Source organism: Ochotona curzoniae, unplaced genomic scaffold, assembly GCF_017591425.1.
Source record: "Ochotona curzoniae isolate NIBS_2020 unplaced genomic scaffold, NIBS_Ocur_1.0 scaffold_3890, whole genome shotgun sequence".
Taxonomy (NCBI): domain Eukaryota; kingdom Metazoa; phylum Chordata; class Mammalia; order Lagomorpha; family Ochotonidae; genus Ochotona; species Ochotona curzoniae.
The window spans coordinates 23,121,601-23,134,503 of NW_024467115.1; the positions used below are offsets into that span (position 1 = coordinate 23,121,601).

Sequence of the window (12,903 nt, forward strand, 5' to 3'; positions counted from 1 at the left end):
TTATGCTTATGCTGGTGGTTGCAATTGCTGGGTCAGTTTTGTTTCTAGCCCTGTCTTCTACATGAACCAATGGGTACTGCAGTCCAGTCTGATCCTGCCCACCACACACTTGGCCCTCATGCATACTAGTGGGAGCTGCAGCCTATTTGGATTGAACCACAATAACCCGCACCAGTCCTACCCTCTGTCTTGATTCCCATGCTTACTAGTATATACAGCAGACTGGTCCAGTCTGTCCCACATCCCATTCAGCTCTCATACATTGAAACCTAGTTCAACCCAACCAACCCCATTATCCAGCCCGCACACATGCTGGTGGGTGCTGTTCTGTTTAGCCACTGCTGCCCCAGTCCTGCTTTTCATGCTCTCCTGTAGGAGTGGTACCCCAAGAGAGAGGTGCTCACTATTTTGCTACTGGACCCGCTCCAGAATCACGCGCTCTCCAGGTGATTTTGCAGTTTAACTTGACAAAATTATTCTCCAGTGCCAACATCTGCCAGCTAATGCTGTGGCAAAACCAACCAACCTTCGCCCACTTTGATTTGTGCTTGCACCAGTAGGAGCAGTCAGCCCAGTCTGGCTTTTCCCTGATCTGGCTCACATGAGGCCCACAGGTGTTGTAGCCCTGACCAGTTTTGTCTGCTCCCATCCCAACTCATGCTCTCCACTGGGAGTGGTGTTCCAGCAAAGGAGCCCTCCACATCCACCTACTAGCTTTGACCCTCTACCCATGGTTTTCACCTGTGTTGGTTGGGTGCTGCAGGCCAGTCTTGCATGGCCCACCTCTCCTTCGCATTTTCCAGTGGGTGGTGTAGCCTGACCAGGCCCGACTCACCCCCAATTCCAGCTCATGCTGGTAGGGGTTCCAGCTTATCCCAGCCCAGCTGGTATCCAGTCCCAGCCCTAATGTGTACTGGTATATGTTGTGACTGAACCCAGCCCAACCTACACTCTGTTCTGGTGCTCAGATTTCCCATTGGGTGATGTGAACTGGTTCAGCCTGATCTGACCCTGACCTGTGTCAAATGTATGCTGGTGGGTATTCTTCCCTGGCCTGGTCTGGGCCTCTCCCTATTTATAGTTCTTGCATTCACCTGCAGGGACTGTGTCCTGACAGAGGAATTTCCCAAGCTTCTCCATCAGAACCTCTCCTAGTATCAGATCTCATGCACATGAGTGGGTCCATGGTCCAGCCCTACTTAGTCTACCTCCTGTCTTAGCAGGAACTGCTAAGACCCATTCCAGTTCTAATTGTTGAATATTTCAGCCCAGCCAAGTCTGGTCCACACCCAGACTCAGTTCACAAATGGCTCAGTAGGGGCAGAGACCTAGCCTACCCCATCGTACACCTGCCCTGGTCATCCAGAGCACCAGTTGTTGCTGGAGTTTAGCTCAGTCTGTTGCACCCAGCCCCAGTTCACACTTTTGATTTGGGACACTGCAGTCATATCCAGACCAGAATGCAACTCCCACTCCAGCCCCTACACTCACTGGTGAGAACCCTCACCCTGTCAGGGTCTCTCTACTTCGTTCTCCAAACAGGCCTGTTCCCAGACATAGATCACATGCATTCCAATGGTTGCTCTGACCCAGCTTGGCATAACCCCTCACCTGTGTTGGCCTTTGCCTTATATGCTGTAACTTGTTCTCACCCGGATTGTCCCCATCATAATTCTCTCTGGTGGGTGATGGAACCTGACTCTGCTCAGTCTGCTCCCATCCCTGGCTCATGCAAACCAGTAGGTGTAAGAGCCAAGCTTGACATGACCTATGTTCCAGCCTGATTTCTGTTCTTGCTGATGAGCTAAGGTTTGTTCGGCCCAGCCTGTTCTGCCCCCTTCCATAATCAGCCCACACATTAGCCAACAGTTGTGGCTACTTTGCCCAGCTTGTCTGGCTCCCAGGGCTGGACCGTGTGATCACCAGCCGGAGTTATGACCCGCTAGGGGAGTTTTCCCACTTGGCCCATTCCCAGACCCAGATCTCATATATACCAGTGGGTGTTACGTCCTTGCCTGATATAGTATACCCTGCCCTCTTGGCCTTGTATGAGCTGGTGAATGTGTCCTGACCCGCCCCACAATCTGTTTTAGGATGCATGTTCAGGTGCTGTAGTCTGGACCTGCCCAAACTGTGATTGGTCCCTGTACCCATGAGTGATGATAAGTTCACACCTAGCTCAGCCCATTACCACCCCAACTCTTGAGCTAACCAGCAGGACTTGTATTTTCACAGGGTTTGGTCCACTTATTCGCCACAGAATACAAAGTTCAATGAACAAAAACAATTTTTTCTCAGTGTTGCAAAACTCAATGATAATAAAATTTTACAGATAAAATGAATCAACATGATTATTATAGATGGAAAATAGTTTGTTATAACCCGATGTAGGGTGTTTTCCATGGTTTTCCCTTTCACTGAAGGTGCAGCCTGTCTCTGGGGCAGGTTCTTCAGGTTCAGTGCTTGCATGACCAAAGCCCTGCCATCCCTTGCCATGGCCAGATACATAGAGCCCTGTGATTCTGACACTGGCGTTTGCCTCCAAGTGAGTCCCAGCTTCTGTGTTTCCCACTGTTCTGATTTTTCCTCTTCTCCTCCCTTCCTCCTCTCCCTTGTATGCTTTCTCTTTCTCCTAGTGCTATCTTTTTCTTTCTTGTGTTCAGTAATACTTTCAAAAGTATATTTATTGTAATTTCTTTAGCACCTACTATTTTCCAGCAGGAGAGATGTTCAGGATATCTAGTCCATGGCCTCCAGAAAGCTAAACCCTGGCAGCCTTCCTGAAAGGCAATTTTTTCTTTGACTGCCTTGAACATGGCTTTCACTTTTACTTTTTGTGTTTTATTTCTTATGTTCTTCTCAGTCACTTTTAAAAGTTCTTACTTATTTTCAAGTGGTTACGTGAAATAAAAAGCTACATTTAAAGTAGTTTGAAAATATGGAAAATTATAGAATCATACACATGTATGTGAACAAAAGATACAATTATTTCTAAATTGGTTGCCATTTACCTAAGTTTATTTGAAAGACCCACACACAGGGACAGGGGCCAAAACAGAACTTTCATCACTTTGTTCACTTCCCAAATGGCCACAGCATCCAGGACGGTACTGATGCTGAAGCCAAATTGCCTGGAGTTCAACCTGGGTGCCTGTATGGGTGTCACAGACCAGAGGGCTGGAGCAGTTACCCCACTACCTCCCGGAGTGTACATCATCAGGAAACTGAAGTTGGAAGGAGAGTTATGATTCAGACCCACACAATCAAGTGTAAGATTCAAGTGAAGTAACAGGCATATTTTAAAAATCCATTTCATGCCAGCATTGTGCTGCAGTTGGTTAGCCTGCCTCGTATATCACCAATATCCACGATGAGTACTAGCTCATGTCACAGCTGCTCCACTTCTGAGCCAGCCTGCTGGTGGTCTAATTCACTTTTACCCTCTTCTCTCACTTTCTTCTCTTAAATTGCCTGGGTTTTGTTGTTGTTGTTTGTTTTTTGTCTTTAACCTCTTTTTTTTTTTTTTGATGGAGAGTTGTTTGTTCATCAGTTATACCTCTTTTGGCATATTTTTATTTGTATTGCCTTTTTGTAGTATCCCTTCATATATTTTTGTGATATGTATGAATTTATGTGCTACGCATTTCTTATGACTGTTCCGCATCCAATCCGAATAAATTGGTTTGTACTTCCTGAGCCAGGATAGAACTAGAGATAGGTTGGGAATTGAACTAGGACAGCTTGAGTTTATGCTTATTCTCCACCATGACCTTGAGCTGGAGAATGGTTTCAGTCTGGGCTCACCTCAGTGCTCTTGCTCCTTAATGCACTTTTATCACAGCACATGCACAGGCAGACCTAGACTTGGTCTTCACCAGGTGGCTGGGAGATGTGTGTTAAGCCTTGTTACCAAGTGTCTTTTATTGACCTTAACTCACCTATGTCCTCTCCTGCAGAGAAGGCACCTTGGCCTGTTTCCATGTTCAGCATCATCACTTCTGTCACCTGAAGCCAGCCAGAGCTGAGAACATTTCCCAGTGCTCCCATGCATTGAGACCTCATGTTTCCAGCGGGGGTCATCTCACGTCCCTGGTGGGGGGGGGGTGTGGGTGGCACCTGTGAGAACTCTGTTCTGTTCACTTGGGCAGCAAACGAGTAGATTTTATTTATTCCGTTAGTCTTTCCCTGTCCGTGTTCAATGTTCCTAAAACTTGGCAGCCTCTTGCAAGAGTGATGTGGGATTGTGGTTATTTCCTACTTTCACCAGTTTCCTTTCTCTCTGTATGTGATTGATTTCAGGAAAGACAGTTTTTGGGCCTTCCGACTTGATCAAGAAGTCTAGAGAGGGATTCTTGGAATGTTGGAGGATAAAAAGAAATAAATAGATAAAGGACCTGAGAAGGTAGAGGCTCTAATAATAGGCTGGAAACAAGACGTTATTGACCCAACACAGGGAGGGACCAAAAATCCACAAAGAACGCAAAAGAGAAATCTTAGGTCAATAGGAAGAAAGTCAAGGGAGTGAAAGAACAGCTTCATTTTTCCTGTTGGTGAGGTGGGATCAACACAGGAAACAATCATAAACTTTATCCATTGATTCAGCAAAATAGGCGTGTTTATCACAGGCTATGTTCTAGGCACTTGCAAGGAAGGGCGGTTAGCAAGGAAAGTGACAGGCAAGTCCCAGTCTCTGATACTTTGTCATATGGAAGGCAGACAAAGAGCAGGAAGTGAACAGCAACTGTGGTCACCTGCATTCTATCAGTCTGTGATGGAAAGTAATGGCACAGAGAAGTAGCAAGTGAAGGCTTCCTACTGAGATGCTGTTTAGGCTGCACCTGAAGGAACAGACAAGTTGGGAATATGATGCTGGGGAAACAGCATTCCCGGCCCAAAAATTGGAAACGACTATATGACAGTCAGGCGGGTTACTGCTCCTCTTGGACCTGGTGAAAAAGTCAGGAAGCATCATGCCACATGGGTACTACAGAAGTTAGAATTGGTTGTTAGGTTACTCAGGGCAACTAGTAAGGAACAATGTGGATAAATAATAAGTCTAAATGTAGACATATGCAGGTGAATAATAAATCTGTCAAAAAGATAATGCTTGAAAGCCATGAAAAAAGGTGTAACATTAACATGTACATCACAATGTCGTATGGAGATGCTGGATTCAAGGCAGTAGACTAGTTGGGAAGAACGGATGGCACAAAAACAACAGAACATTTCTCACAGACTCATGATTATGTGGAGAGGAATTTATGTCACACTTCTAGGAATGAGTCCTGGAAACTGTGCTCTGGACTGGAAGATACTGTGGCGTTGAATGTGGCCCTATGCTTGACTATGTGCTGATGATTTAGATGGTATGGTTGAGAGAAGTTTCCAGAAAGAGAGCCCCTGGTCAAGAGGGATATCCAACATCTGGTCACGAGGATTATCCAATGTATGCAGGAATCGTTACAGACAAAACCAGGTCTCCTTCAAACCATGCAACTTATTTCCCAGACCAGGCGTCATGTATTTGGAAACAGAAGCTGCAACTGGAAACATCTCTGAAGATTACTTTCCACTTGGACCCTGGTGCAATGGCTCAATTGCCTGCAAGAGCCAGCATCCCATATGGGCACTGGATAGTGTCCTGAATCCTGGTTACTCCACTTCCCATCCAGCTCCCTGCTTATTGTCTGAGAAGGCAGTGCAGGATGACCCAGAGCCTTGGAACTCTCCACTCATGTGGGAGAACCAGAAGCTCCGGGCACAAAGTTTTGGATTGGCTCAGCCCTGGCCATTATGGCTATTAAGAGAGTGAACCAGTGAATGGAAGATCTTTCTCTCTATCTCTCCTGTCAGTAAATGTGCCTTTCCAATAAAAATTTAAAAATCTTTTTACAAAATGACCTTCAATGAAAAATGTGATAGTAAAAATAATCATGAAAGGAAACACTGGAAGCAAGAAAATAGAGACTAAAAGAGAATGATTTTTTTTTTCAGTGCATGAGTTTTGAGAATTTATTTATTTATTTATTTATTCATTCATTCATTTGTTAATTGGAAAAATACTGTTGCGAAGAGAGAGGGAGCGCATACACATGCACACATGGAGAGATCTTCTTGGTTAAATCTCCAGATGCTCAGAATGGCTAGGGCTAAGTTCGGCTGAGACCAGGAGGTTCAACCTCCATCTAGGTCTCCCATGTAGATGTAAGGACCGAGCACTTGGGCTGTGCTTCACTGCTTTCTCAGGTGTGTTAGCAAGGAGGTAGATGGAAAGTAGAGCAACTAGGACTTGAAACAGCATTCATGTGGGAAGTTGAAGTCAGATCAGGTGGCTTAGCTCACTGCACCACGATGCTGATCCCAATCTGTGAGTTTTAAAAGGGAATGCAGTTTCATAGGACCTTATTCTATTAAAGCTGGAGACTTCAAAGAAGTGTTAATTTATTTTTTCACCTCCTCTTTCCTTCCCGCTTTCAACTTTGGAAGTTTTAGTTCTTCCTGAAGAGCCTTTATAGACTGAATAACTCTTTAACCTTCTTTATGGCACATTTTGCATTTTAATTGTACTAAATCCCAAAGAATTTCCCACTAATAATTAAAGCTTCTTCTTAAAAGAAGCTGAAGTCTTCAGCTGCTGGGAGATTCCATGCGAAAGATGCCTTTCAAAAAGAAACAAACCACAAATCCAGTTGTGTTTTAAATCCAATTGTATTTTGCCATTAATTTACAGTAATTCCAGAGGTTCACATGGGGACAGGAATGACTTAGCTGTCACTCCAGTATATTGTCCTGAAGCTTGAAGGGCTGGAAAGTGACCATGCTCCTTCTTCTCTAAAGTACAACCAAGAAACAGCAGGTGCAGCATGAGAAATAGCTGGCCATTGGTCCTGGCCAGCGGAGTTTCTTTACCACAGGGGAGCATTTCAGTATCACTTAGCTTGTCCAAGAGAAACTATTTTGGTTCCATATCCATGTCCTGGTAGTAGAGTTCAAACTTATTTTAGGTTTGTTGATGACCGTACTATCCAAAGGATATCAGGGAGGAAGCCAAGAAGCTACCATCTGTGCTGTGCTTGTAGCTAAAGAATTCTTTAGAATCTGGTCACAGAATGAAGTCTGCATCCTGACGCTAGAGAGGTGACTGACACTTTCTTGAATGTCATGTTACTCTTGGTGATGCATATACCTCCAGCAGTACACGTGGAGATCAAAGTGCCAGCGAAAGTTTTCCTGTTGAATAGTGACCCCTGTGCTTTACATATGTTGGAGACACTGTGCATGCTTACTCACAGTGCACATTTGGCAGTAGCTTGGCAACAGTAGTGTGTTAGTAAATGTTTCACAGCTGGCTCTCCAGGGGAAGAATATCTGGGCTGTCAAATTTGCCAACTTTTATGGTAGAATAGTAAGAACAACTAGGCAGTTGTTTTTACAGTGTGTGAAGTCACCACTAGGAATGCCTGTTTCCCATAACAAAGTGCTGATTTGAGTCCCAGGTGCTCTGCTTCCAGTCTACCTTCCTGCTTACTCACCTCAGAGGGCAGCAGAGGCAGCTCTAATGCTTGGGTCCCTGCCTGCCATGTGGGAGACTCAGATGGAACTTGGGGCTCCTGTCTTTGACCTGGCAACCCTGGCCACTCAGACCATTGTAGATTGAATGAACAGACAAACTGATCCTCCTCCATCCAATTTTCCCTCCCTGCTCATAACTCTGTCTTTCAGATAGATAGTTAAATATTTTAAAAAGTGATAGGCCTGCAGCTACTATTAACAGTAAATGATGAAGCACTGGATACTTTCTCTATGATAAGGAAAATGAAAGATTTTCAATCTAAATCACTTCTGTTTAGCATTATAGTGACGATCCTAGGTAGACCAGTAAATAAAGGAAAAGAAGCAGAAGGTATACATATAAAGAAAGAGGGCGAGCTGTCACTGTGGATCATGTCAATGTAAAAATCCAAAATGTTTTCCAACATGGCCACTAGAACTATTAAGTGATTTCAGTAGTTACACAATGCAATGTCAATATTAGAATACCAGTTGTCATTCTATAAGCTAGTAACATAGAATAAGGAGACAGTTGCACAAGGTTTGTGATAACATCACAAAGCCTCAAACACCTAAGGATAGATTTAACACAATAGGTACAGCTCCATACACTGGCAAGTAACAATGTTGAGAGACTAGCTAAATGGAGATTGTAAATTCTGTTCGTGATTTGGAAGACTCGATGTTAAAATTTCAGCTGCCCAGATAGATCCAATGAGAATTTTAACAGAGTATTTGTGAAAATTAAGAAGCTGAGATTTTTGAAATTTAAATAGAAATGTGAAAGACTTAATATAGCTGGACGATTTTGGAAATGAAAACCAGATAGGGAGTCTGTGGCTTGCAGATGTCTGATCTGGCCCCCAGGTACCTGTCCTTACTGCTCAGGGCTGTGTAATCCTCTTCTCTCAAGCAGAGTAGGGAGCTGTGAACAGGTTGGGTTGGCACTCCCTGTGAAGATTGTGCTAGGCAGCAGAAGTGGAGGGAATTCCATAAATGGCCTGTGCAGGCCTGAGATGACTTCCTGTCTGTGTGGAAAATTTGGTCTCCATCCAATGGAAACATACAGGTCTTAACCATCTTTCAGGTCCATCCAAGCACTTTGATTGCAGCTCCACCCTGGGAGTAGACCAGAGGAGGAGAAGGCATGTGAAGGCACCAGAACGAGAGCTTGAATTTTGCACATCACTGTTGATTCATGGGATCACACTTTGAGTAGTCAGGCCTTGCTGCATAGGCCCAGGTGCAAGGAAGTTCTGCTGTGAAGTTTGGCAGTATGTTGCTGGCGTTGGGGTATATTGTCAGCCCCAACTGGACTGGTGTCCCAGAGTTGGCAGATTTTTAAGCAACAAGAACGTGAAGAGAGGAAGAGCTGTACTTCCTTACATGTCTACTCTATTCACTAGTAATTTTATTTGTTGCGTCTCGTGTGAGTCACTGGCAACTGCTCTTTCCCAGGAAACCAGTTAAACATGCTGCTTCTTGGCCTCTGAGCATCCTTCCTTTCAGCCTGTCTTTCTGTCCCAGTTACCTAAACCACGGTGGTTAGAAATCCCACCTTTACTCGTAATCTCTTTTTCAAGACCTAACGAAACCCCTGGAAAACAAGCTGGTCTGTTACACTACAGACCTGCGTCCATGCTGATTCCTGACAGATTTTCTAATTCTTGCCTGCTTGGTTCCCAGCATGGTTTCCACAGCAGTGCCCCAAGTGCTTTCCACTGTTTGTGCAGCCCTAGATCCAGCTGTGAGCAGAAGGACTCAATCTCATTACAGAGAAGGAAAGGATGCTTTGTGTTCCTAATTTCGTTGTTCTGGACTGGAGTCATCTATGCTTTCTTCTCTTCCCATCTCATTTGCTCTGACTTCTAGCCACTTAAAATATCACCCAAATTTCTTATTTTGTGAGCTCACAATGCCATCTTTGTCCCCTTTCGCAGGTGCCTGAAGTAGGCCTCTTCTCCTGCCTCAGTGACCTGCCTCATCCAAAAGGAGGGGCTTTTTGATGTCACCACTTCTGCTCACTCCCTACTACCAGATCCATTGTTTGCAATATGAACTTCTCCTTTACCCAACCACAAATTTGAAAAAGAAAAAATAATATGCATTTAGCTATTTAACATCATATACATATATATGCACATATAAGAAAAATAGCAAGATTTTAAAGATTTTGATGGTATATTTTCTTTGACACATACTTTTTTTTTGAGAAATAGAACTAAATTAAATGTATTGTAAAGTCTGTTTGCATTATCAAGTAGTTGGATTAAATTAATGAGGTAGTTGTGTGTTTTATTTGTGAAATGTGAAAACACATACAAATAACTATTATAAATAACTATTATTAAGGATAAAAGACAATTTTGACTTCTCTGTTTCTTGAAAGGAAGATATGTTAATCTATTTTCCAGTGTGCTTAGATAAGTAATGTTCACAGTTAATTTAATAAAGATTTAAAGTAAGTATTAAATACGAAGTATATTACAAAAGTAGTTTTCCGTGATATTTAACTCATATGGTCTAAAATGAAATACATCATAAAAATCATAAATAATTAAAAATTACTGATATACTTAGAAATGAGTAATAATCTTCAGTTAATAATATATTTCTGTTTTTGTCTCATACATTTATAAAATGGCAGTTAAAATAGTTGATCTAAATCAAGAGAAATAACTAGGAATCCTGTGTAGTATTAAACTTTGTTCAACTGTTAGTTGCCTTTTGTATGCTCATTCACTGTGTTTTACAGAACAACCAAAAAATATATTCTAGATATCCAGAGTGACTTTTATTTGTTTTCTGGTCAAGGTTACCTATGTGAGATAGGTTGAAAAGAACCCTTCTGGTTACTAACTTTGAGCAACTGAGTATTTCCAGCTATTTAATTGAAAAAATGGCATTGAGGGGCGGTGTGTTGGCTCAGCTTGAGTGCCAGTCTGCAGAGTGGCATACCCAGATTCAGGACCCAGGTTTACTTGCAGTTTTTGCCACCTGCCAGCATGCACACTGGGAAGCAGCAAGCAATGGCTAAGGTAGGGTGAGATTTAGACTGAATTCTTACTCCTACCGCAGGCCTGGCCTGTGTCAGACTGTTCCTGCCTTCTGGGGAGTGAACCAACAGATGGACGATATCTGTCTCTGTCTAAAACCTGTTTCTGTGTTCTAAACAAAGATCAATTAAAAGTTAAAGTGACATTAAAATATTTACCATTTTTGATAGCAAAATGTGGGAGCAAGAATGACTTATTGCCAGAGATGATGTGAAAATCTTCCTTTTCTGTTTCATGTTTGTGCCTCGTGTTTTCATTCTGTAGTAGTTTTTTTGTCTTGTGATATTTCCTTGCAGAGGGTTTGAAGCCTTTGAGACTTTTTCTTTTGCAGTTATAAAAGCATGAACTTAAAAAAAAATTCTTTGCTGAAGTTTAAGACCTTCGGCAGTTCATTATTTTCCCTGAACTTCTTTTCTCTCCATTAGTTTTGAGAGTGGTAAAATAATAAATTGAGCACTCTCCATTTACTCTTTTTTGATGACTGTGTTGCTGATGGGCCAAAGCAAACCTCTGGAACCCAGATGAACTTCTAAGTTATTCCAAGAGAATTAGGAATCTTCCTTTACCATCTGCTCAGTCTGCTTTGCAAAGTAGTAAAGCCCTCCCTCTGACTGTAGAAATTAATACATTTGCTGGAAATGTGACTTTGGGACATTTTATAGCAGTGGTTTTGATGCTGTTAGTGGTGAAATGGAAACTTGAGAACGTGAAGATTAATTTAAACCACATGATGAGTTCAAGGAAAAGGGACATATTCTACAGTTTCTTGAATGTGTGCTAACTCTACATATAGTGAGGGAACGCGATCCGACTAAAACCACCACTGAACTTTTAAACCCCCCGGAGAGGAATCAGACCAACACGATTAGCCCTGTAATGGAGCTGTTCCTGATGACAGGCTTCTCTGCTTTCCCTAGTCGCAGATTCCTTTCCCTATGAGGACACAGTTGGGAGATTAGGAGGAGGAGAGGCACCCCAAGTGTTATCATGCAAGGAATGAAGCTGGAGCTCCTCCGAGTCCTTAGCGGCCTTTCTAATTGATCTTTCATCATGGATCCCAAATCGTGGTGGATTTGGTTACTGGTAGACATCCAGTGAGGTGTGTGTTGTAGAGTCACTGATGAACTTGACATAAGAGATTTTTCTCTCCCTTTTGCAGTTCGTCGTGGCAGTGTTCTGGATCATTTATGCCTATGACAGAGAGATGATTTACCCAAAGCTGCTCGACAATTTCATCCCAGGGTGGCTGAATCACGGAATGGTGAGTGAACTAATACAAATGGTGATCTTCTATTTATTTTTTAAGTATTGACGAGTAATTTTCCAATTTAGATTTTCCGTAGAATCTACCTAAATATCCACGAGTTCGTCCAAGATTCAAGAGAAGAGTACTCGATGTAAACAAAAAGCTTTTTCCCAGGGAATTAAGTCATTAGTACTATAGCAGAAAAGTCAACATAGTGTTAAAGGTGCTAGAATACGCCTAGCACATTCTAGCATGAAATCAATTTTTGAGCCATTAGGCGGTTTACCCTCAGAACCCGAGGGTTGATTCCAAGCTACACAATCATCAAAACCCTGGCTCCCCTTTATGGCACTTGAGTGGGTTGTGTTGAAAGTAACTGTTGTACCTGGGAATTGGTGAGCAGCAAGGGTATTACTGTCCCTCGAAGATCTGATGAAAGCTTTGCAGACGCCTTTGGCAGTGGAGTTGCCTGCCTTATCAGGTTCTTCCCATCCTTGGTTGCCTACCTGATGCCTCTTCATTAAAATTCTCTGTGATGCTGTAGCCCCTGGTGTTACCTTCACGTGTTTCAAATCAAACACTTTGGATGGTTTGCACCTTATCAGCTTTGAGAATGTGGGTTCTGCAGAGAGATGTTGTGTCATCCTCCCTTCCCGTTTCCGGAATTGAGCATTGTTTTATCATTAACTCAGGAGCCTGCATTCTGGTTACAGCAATTTTTAGAATGTGTCCCAGAGTGTTCCTGATGAAAAGGGCAACCCATCACAGGAAATTATAGGGAAAGAAAGCATTGGAAATCACAAGTCTCAGGGCTAAAATAACAATCTCTCATCTGCCCCCAAATTCTGGTATATTTTAAGAAAATGATGTGTACTAACAAACAAACATTCCTGCCCTGAGGGGCTTTGATCAAACCTTTCTTAAGCCAACTTGTCAAAAATGACAGCCCTCAGAGCACCAGGATTTTCTTTGTGTTTAATTAGGGCTATAGAGTGAAGGGATTAGCATGGCACCTCCGTTCTGATTTCAGACACATCCTCTGGTCTGGTT

The 12,903-nt window shown here is 42.9% G+C and overlaps 1 protein-coding gene across 5 annotated transcripts in view; it reads left to right on the forward strand.

The window, feature by feature from the left end:
• AIG1 (androgen induced 1) overlaps positions 1 to 12,903 on the forward strand; it is a 253,351-nt gene that overhangs the window by 80,729 nt on the left and 159,719 nt on the right. For 4 of the 5 annotated variants that reach the window (XM_040965525.1, XM_040965526.1, XM_040965527.1 and 1 more), the window contains one exon: positions 11,767 to 11,868. The exons of the other annotated variant lie outside the window; for it this stretch is intronic. In XM_040965525.1, the coding sequence (XP_040821459.1) occupies positions 11,767 to 11,868 (102 nt within the window). The remainder of the gene's footprint in view (positions 1 to 11,766; positions 11,869 to 12,903) is intronic. 5 annotated transcript variants of the gene reach the window in all.